This window comes from Bison bison, unplaced genomic scaffold (assembly GCF_000754665.1).
Source record: "Bison bison bison isolate TAMUID 2011002044 unplaced genomic scaffold, Bison_UMD1.0 scf7180017864167, whole genome shotgun sequence".
Taxonomy (NCBI): domain Eukaryota; kingdom Metazoa; phylum Chordata; class Mammalia; order Artiodactyla; family Bovidae; genus Bison; species Bison bison.
Window position 1 is genome coordinate 229,559 of NW_011494739.1, and position 8,813 is coordinate 238,371.

General features: G+C 42.7%; 1 protein-coding gene across 1 annotated transcript in view; it reads right to left on the reverse strand.

Moving 5' to 3' along the window:
* LOC104990001 (WD repeat-containing protein 64-like) overlaps positions 1–8,813 on the reverse strand; it is a 37,740-nt gene that overhangs the window by 1,827 nt on the left and 27,100 nt on the right. The window contains exons 20-23 of the mRNA XM_010841880.1: positions 8,454–8,591; positions 5,882–6,050; positions 1,877–2,009; positions 108–312 (exon numbers count right to left, since the gene is read on the reverse strand). Of these exons, the coding sequence (XP_010840182.1) occupies positions 108–312; positions 1,877–2,009; positions 5,882–6,050; positions 8,454–8,591 (645 nt within the window). The remainder of the gene's footprint in view (positions 1–107; positions 313–1,876; positions 2,010–5,881; positions 6,051–8,453; positions 8,592–8,813) is intronic.

Here is an 8,813-nt window from a genome sequence, read left to right on the forward strand (position 1 = left end):
TGCTGCTCCCAGGACTTTGCTCTCCTGCAGGGGTCCCAGGCAAGGGCGAGGGCTCGGGGCTGAGGGTTGAGGGCTTCCCTACCCACTCAGTGCCCCGCCAGCCTCACCTGCTTGCCCTTGGATTCCCACTTGCACCAGGTATCCTCAATGTCTTCCGGGGAGCGCTTTCCAGTCCATGGGGACATCGGGGTTATCTTTTGCAGCCTGGCCCAGGCTTTAGCCTCCATGTCTGCCTTCCCATTCAGCAGATCCAAGAGGACTACCTGTTCCCGCCGCTGGTACATCAGGGCCTCAGCAAGATCTCGCTCCTCCCTGATGTGAGGGGCTTTCCTTCACAAGATGCCCTCTGTACCACGTGGTGGGACATCCCTCCCCAGGCAGGTTTCTCCTTTCTGGGCTGGATCCTCTCCAACCTTCTCATCCCTCCCCTGAGGCTGTACAGCCCAGGGCCCATCAGTGGGCAAGTGTTCAATTAACACTAACAAAGCCCTGCTTATCCTGGCCTCCAACAAGTCCTGCGACACCTCCCACCACCCGACATACTCTTCTATGGAGGCCTGACACCCCATCCAGACTTCCCCTGGGCCTCCCCTTGTAGAACACCTAAACTTCCTCTCCCTGCAAGGGGAACCTTGCCTCTGTCTTGTTGATATATCCTGACAGGACTGTAAAAGCCTAAGCCTTGACAGGAGCATAGGAGCCACGAGGACTCTATGGTGCCTGACAAACTCTTACCTACATGTCAAAACCCAACTCCAAAATCTCTCTTCTATGAAGCCTTCCTTACTTGCTCCACCCAGTCAGGTTATTATCCTCTGAGCCAAGCCTGTCTTAATAGTCCTATTGTTTACCACATAGAACTGTAGCCATGGGTTACATATTCATCTCCCTCAGTGGACTGGGAGTTCTCTGAGGCAGGACCTATGTCTGGATAGTTTTGGATGTCCAGAACCTAGCACAACCTGGCAGTCAATAAATATTTTTTGAATGACCCAACCAAAGCTATGGTTTTTCCAGTAGTCATGTACAGATGTGAGAGTTGGACCATCTCTCAGAAGACTGAGTGCCAAAGAATTGATGCTTTCAAACTGTGGTGCTGGAGAAGACTCTTGAGAGTCCCTGGGATGCAAGGAGATCAAACCAGTCAATCCTAAAGGAAATCAGTCCTGAATATTCATTGAAGGACTAATACTGAAGCTCAAGCTCCAATATTTTGGCCACTTGATGCAAAGCGCTGACTCATTGGAAAAGACCCTGATGCTGGGAAAGATGGAAGGCAGGAGGAGAAGGGGACAACAGAGGATGAGATGGTTGGGTAGCACCACTGACTCAATGGACATGAGTTTGAGCAAACTCTGGAAGATAGTGAAGAACTGGGAAGCCTGGTGTGCTGCAGTTCATGGGGTCGCAAAGAGTTGGACATGACTTAGCAACTGAACAACAAAAAATTTATCTGAGACTTGGTCAGGAATAGGGATAGAGCACAGGTGGAGGAGGAACCTGCAGAGGAAAGAACAGGTAGCAAGCAACCTGCCTCCCCCAACTCAGAGAAATAACACATATGTCAAGACCAGAACCCTGGGCTGTCCCAGCAGGGGCCCTGATTCTGGAGCAGGGTCCCCATCTAAGGACTTGGGTTTTATATTTTCTGGTTTTCACTGCTCAATCTTACAGCTGATCTGGGCTAGTACAGAGCCTCGGGCTCTGAGGCCACAGCCACCACCTGTAGAGTCAAGTCACCTGCAATTCCCATGCCTGTGACATTTTGAAGGCCCTGCCTGCATATGCCCAGCACTACCCTACAAGGGGGAGCTCCTGGGATCCAGACCAGAGTTAACCAGTTGACCAGTGACTAGTGACCATTGTGATAACTCACTGCAGCTCTAGATGGAAGGTCTTCTCATTGGGGTCGAAGAAGTCACCCTCCTTCTTTAATCTTTCATTTAGTTCGCCATCAGTCATCATTGGGGTATCCTGCAGCCTTTTCCAAACACTCAAGCCAAACGTCCCTGTGATTTAACCAGACCCAGTTCAGTAGCAAGGACTGGCCAGCCACTCCCTCCTCTAAACACTCTGTCCCTCACCATCCACCCTCAAGAGGCAGCCAGCAATCCCTTATTCCTGGCCTACACCTAACTATGCCCAACATATCCCAGGCATTATGCTAGCTACTTGGCAAATATCTGGAGGAGTCAGACCCTAAGCCTAGGATATACTTGGAGTTCAGGCCTAAAGCATCCTGCCCCACATATAGGCTAAGATGGAGAAGGTTCTATGGCAATGACTGAATAGTCCTCAGACGGGCTTTAAGTGGCTCACACATAAAATGGCAATGGTGCAAGACTACAGGCATCTATCAGCCACCTATCAGATGTGAAATTAGGAATGGGTCTGTGGAGGATCAGGGCTGGGGTAGAAAGTAGGTAGTAAGAATAGAGAAATATGAGTCCTACTTCTGGGCAGGGCATAGTGAGTTGTAGGCCATTTTCAGGCTGCAGAATTCTTTTTAATTAAGAAAACCAAAGCAGATGTGTTACAAAGTCATATTTTTACAAATCACTGGAGAAGAATAAGATATCACCTCACACCAATGAGAATGGTGATCATCAAAAAGAACACAGATAATGAATGTTGGCGAGGATCTGGAACAAAAGGAACCCTGTACACTATTTGTGGGAATGTAAATGAGTGCGGCCGCTGTGAAAAACAGCATAGGGGGTTCTCCAAAACTAAAAATAGGACTACCATACAATCCAACAACCCCACTCCTGGGTATACATGCAAAAAAAAAAATCAAAAAGATACAGCCCAATGCTCATAGCAGCTTTATTTATAATTGCCAAGATACGGAAGCAACCTAAGAAGATGTGGTATGTATATCAATACATATAATTGATATGTAAAAAGCTACTTTATGACTGAAAGCTACTCAGTCATAAAGAAAAAACAAAATTTCACCATTTGTGGCAACAAGAATGAACCTTGAAGGCTATATGCTAAGTGAAATAAATCAGTCAAAGACAAACATTATATCACTTATAAGTGGAATCTAAAAAATAGAACCAATTGATGAATATAATAAAAAATAAGCAGACTCACAGACATAGAGAACAAACTAGTGATTACCAGCGGGGAGGTACAAACTATAGGTGTAAGACAGGCTCAAGGATGTACGCTGCCCAACACAGGGAATTCAGCCAATATTTTGTAATAACCGTAAATGGAAAGGAACTTCTAAAAACTGTATTTAAAAAAATCACTGGAGAGCTATAGAAGCAAAGAAGACTAGACAAACCAAATTACAGAAAGGAAAGAGTCCTTCCCAGAAGAACTAAAACTGGCAACTGCTTTTTTCTCTGGGAGCAATTTTCTGAGTATGGACACATGGTGAGTGAGAATCAGGCTCCGTTTAGCAGAAGAAAGATACCCAAAGATAGGGAAACCAGCAGAGTTTCTAAGAGCCAATCTGGCTGGCATGACAGATTAAGTCTAGTGGAGTCCCAAAGGCATGGTTGTTTTCCCTACAGGAGAGCTTAGAGAATATGACTCAGTCATAAAAAAAGAGAAGTCTTGCCATTTGTGACAACACGGGTGGCTCTGGAAAGTACTGTGTTAAGTAAAACAAGTTAAAGAAAGACAAATGCCTCATGATCTCAGTTATATAATCTAAAAAACGAAACAGACAAATGAAACAAACAAAAACAGACTTAGAGATCATAGGACAAATGAGCGGTCGCCACGTGGAAAGAAGATCAGGGCCTGCAATTGCTTAAGTTCTGAGGGTTGGGCTAGAAAGACAGAATGAGCTCACTAGGAGTCAAGAGTCTGACTGGAGGAAGAAGCCAACAGCAAACACAACAGGCTTTACCCTGGAATCAGCTGAACCCAGAAGTAAACTAGGGCTCCTGGAGCTACAATCCAGCCCCAACCCAGCTCACTTCCTAACCGCACTGAGACGAGAAGCGCTATGCAGAGGGAAGAGCAATGCACTGGAGGAAAATCATATCAGCTTCAGTCTTTGCAGTTTCTTTTCTACAAAGTTCAGGAAAGTTCAGCTTGATTTGGGTTGGGTTTTTGTTTGGTTTGGTTTCATGGAGTTTTTCTATACATGACATGTGAAAATGCAGGAAAATATAACCAATAATCAAAAGAAGAAATAGGCATTAGAATCAGACTCACAGATAATTCAGACATTGAAGTTAATAGGTAAATACTTTAAAACAACTGTTGTAAAAATGTTAAATAAAATAAAGGAAAATATGAATAGAATGGAGGAAAAGAAGCAGAATTTCAACCATTAATCGACATTTGTAGAAAAAATCAAATGAGTGTTGTAGAACTAAAAAATACAGTATCTGGATGGATTTAATAGCAGACTGCACATAGGAGACAAGATTAACGAACTGGAAGGCAGGTCAGTAGAAAATATCCAAAATGGAATGCAGAGACAGGAAAAAAAAAATGTAAAGAACAAAAGAGAAAATGAGAGACATGGGACAACTATAAAATATACAATTGATCAATAAACATATGATCAATAAATACATAAATAGATATTCAACCTCTACTCATCAGGGATTCAAATTAAAACCACAATAAAATGCCACTACATATTCACCAAAATGGCTAAAATTTAATGCAATGACGATATCAAGCGGTCACAAAGTTATGACTCAGTAAGAGCCGCTGTATGCAGCTGGTGAAAGAGTGAAAACTGGTGAGCACTTTGAAAGATAGTTTAAAGCATCTACTGACACTGAATGTGTATACTCTGTGGTTCAGCAATTCCATTATAAATACATATCTAACAGAAATGCATACACTTGTTCAAAAAAAAACCTGTATGAGGGTGTTCACAGCAGTGTTTGTTTTTAATAGCCTGCTGCTGCTACTGCTAAGTCATTCAGTCGTGTCCGACTCTGTGCGACCCCATAGATGGCAGCCCACCAGGCTCCCCTGTCCCTGGGATTCTCCAGGCAAGAACACTGGAGTGGGTTGCCATTTCCTTCTCCAATGCATGAAAGTGAAAAGTGAAAGTGAAGTTGCTCAGTCGTGTCTGACTTTTAGCGACCCCATGGACTGCAGCCCACCAGGCTCCTCTGTCCATGGGATTTTCCAGGCAAGAGTACTGGAGTGGGGTGCCATTGCCTTCTCCGTTTAATAGCCTACAATAGTCCTAATGCCCACCAACAATAGCACAGATAGATAAAGTACGGTATCAACAACAGAATACCACTCAGCAGTAAGAATGAATGAGCTGCTACAGTCAACGAATGGCTGAATGGCACAAACATATGGTGTTTGAAAGAAAGAAGCCAGACACAAAGGAGAAACTATCAAATGATTCCATTTAGACAAAGTTCAAAGCGAGACTAATATAAGCTTTGGATTTAGGAACCAGAACAGTGGTTACTTTTGGAAAGGTGTTGGTAGAGACAGTGGGTCAGGAGGTGAGGGAAGCCCTGAGTCCTGGTGATGTTCTGTTTCTTGATACAATGATGGTTATACGGCTATACGTTTACCTCCTGAAAATTCACTAAGCTGAGAATACTTTTGGTTTGTGGGCTTTTCATTACATATGTTATACCTCAAGAATTAAGTTTATTTTTAAAAAGTGAATGGACTGTACCTTATCAGATATATGATCTGATATGCAAAGGCAAATAGTGTTGAGCAGATGAGTGAATGAGCGGATGGACAGACTGCTGAATGGACAATTGGACAGACTCACACCTTGTGATACTATTTGAGGAAAGACAGCTGCTGTGGTCTGAAACTCCCACCCCATGGGATATGAGGTTTATGCCAGCTTGTGTTCTAACAGGGTCAGGGCCAGGAAGGGCCATGGTGCATGACTGAGCTTCAGCAGGACCGTCCGTACCAATGGCGTCACCAGAGAGTTTCCAAGCCTTGACGTCCCGGTCCTGGCCAGCACTTATAACCAGCTGGAGGCTGTCCACATATAGGATGTCTGCCACACTATCCAAATGGGCCTTCCAGCTAATCAGAAGCTGGGGTGGAATCAGGGAAATGGTCTGGCCGGCCTCCACCTACAGGGGACAGTGCAAGAGAATTAATTAAACTCCCAAGACGCTGGCTCAGCAGAGGGCACCCAGGGCTGGAGGTAGCAGAGGCTTCTGGAAGGAGCTGGGACATGGGCCACAGTTCTAGTTCTAGATACACCCCCACATGAACTTTCTGGTGACCTTACGTAAATCCAAGCACTTCTCTGGCCCTCACTGGTCCCTTCAGTAAAATCATTAAAAAAAAAAATGCATATTGTTGTATTGCTTGCCCGCTTCCTGTGTACAGATTATTTCGTTTGCACATCAGAATAACCTTATGGAATGTGTATGAGTCTCACCACTGCAGAGAGGAGAGAAGTGAGAGTCAGAAACATTCAGTAATCAGCCCAGAACCACACAGCTAGAAAGAGATGGGGCTAGACAAGAACCCAGGTCTTTTTTTCAAGATATTTAGTTGGGCATCAGGCATGGAATAGTGAGAACTGGAGTGATATATCACAGTGTACTATGAAAGAATAAAATCCTACTTAATTGGAAAATGAGTGTAAATATCCAAGACTATTTTCAAATAAAACAAAATTAATGAAGGAGGACATGTTTTATCATACTCGAGTATGTTACATCACAGTAATAAAAACTAGACAATGGAAGACAATATCTCAGAAACCAACCCAAATATATATTTAAAACGTTGATAACAAGAATGGTAGGAAATTGGTGGTAATAGAGAACAGGATTCAATCAACAGTGTTGGAATTCCTGATAAACTAAGTAGTGAAACTTAAATCATTGTCTTATATCTTATAAGTAAACACTAGAAGGGTTGAAGAATCCTTTTTAATGAAACCATAAAATATTGAAGAGAAAGAATGACTATTATCTCTGATAAGGAAGTGATAAGCGACAGGAAATATCACAATGGGAAGAAAAATTGACCACCAAAAAATATGTTGTAATTTAAAACTCATCATAAATTAAAAGGCAAATGACAACCTGGGGGGAGGGGATGTTGTAATACATATGACAGGCAATGAGTTAATGTCTTTTAATATGTTTTAAGATGATTGTACATCATTTATAAAAGATGGTCACCACAAAAGAAAACTGGACCAAGGACATGAAGAGGTAATTCACAAAATATATATAGCCAATAAAATAAGGACAGATGTCAATATAAGCAAAGATATTTTCATAAAATCAAAAGAAACTGTTTATATCTAAAAATCAGTAAAAGGTTTTTTTTTTTTCACTTTAAACATTTATTTATTGAATGCCTTCTATATCTATCAGGGGGCACACACTCAGATAAATACTGTTAATGATAAAAACTTTATGCTGTCAAGGATAAAGCAAAACAAACTAATAAAGTGAAAACCTACATAAACTTTCTGGAATGCAGTACGGCAGTAGCATTAAAGGCCTTAGATTGACGTCCTTTTACATACTACTTCCTTGGGATAAATTACCAGATGTGTAGATAAACAATTACAAACAAAGATTCGTTAAAAAAAAACAAAACCAAAAAAGAATATTTGTCCTATTGTTTCTATAGCTTTTAAACACAGTTTTATTGAAATACAATTCACACACAACGTACCTATTTAAAGTGCTGGCTTCGGTGGCTTTTCATATATTCAGAGTTACAACCATCAAAATAAGCAATTTTAGATGGGTTATCACCAGTTGACCTATATTCTTGCCAATATTTGGCATTGCCTGTCATTTCAGTTTTAGTCATTCTGGTAGATAAGCAGTGATACCACCTTTGGGCTTTAATTTACATTTTCCTGACAACTAAGGAAAAGGTGCTCAAATTCACTAGTCATCGGGGAAATAGCCAGTGATTTCTGAACTACGTAGATGCATTATCTGGGCTTCCCAACATGGCCTTATTGGTAAAGAACCCGCCAGGAGACAAAAGACATGTGGGTTCGATCCCTGGGTTGAGAAGATCCCCTGCAGGAGGGCATGGCAACCCACTCCAGTATTCTTGCCTAAAAAATCCCAAGGACAGAGAAACCTGGCAGGCTACGTCCATAGAGTTACAAAGACTGGGACACGACTGAAGCGACTTAGCACACACGCAAATGCATTACCTACTCAAGAAAATACATAAATATTTTCATTAATTTTTAAAGGAATTTATGACCTCAGGGCCTTCATTGCAAAGATCAAAGCCCATGGAAGGTATGCATATGTGTGTACGTGTATACATGTGTGTGCACGTGAGTGTGTTTGGTGTGTGCATACTTATGTTTCACTGGTTAATAGTGACTTCTGGTGAGCAGAAAACCTTTTCCACATCAATCAGACAACCTTGGACAGAAAACATGGAAGATTCCGAATCTCAGTGTGGGAACCATGGTCCCAACTCATTGGCGGGGCTCAGAGGCACTTTTCTCAGCAATTGCCCAGTAATCATCCTACCTTCTTCTCCTCCGGGGGACTGTAGTTTGGGAGGCTGACCTGAATCCGTTCAGAAATTAAGAACCGAAACTTGTTGATCTCACTAGGATGGTTTGTCTGCTTGTCAGAATGTGCACAGTAATCCTTGATGTCCCAGATCTAGACACAAAGCATGGATTAGTAGCCCAGCACTCCTTGACCCCCAACACCGACTCACTCTGAGGGTCCCCCCCAGACCATTTCTCTTCACCGCAGGGGGCTGGTTCTTACCCACACCCCCGAGGGGACCATGGCATCTTCTAGGCCAGACCTTTAGCTAGCATACAGGGAGAGTGTGACAGACCCAGTGATGGGACATTGACACCCCACATCACCACAAAG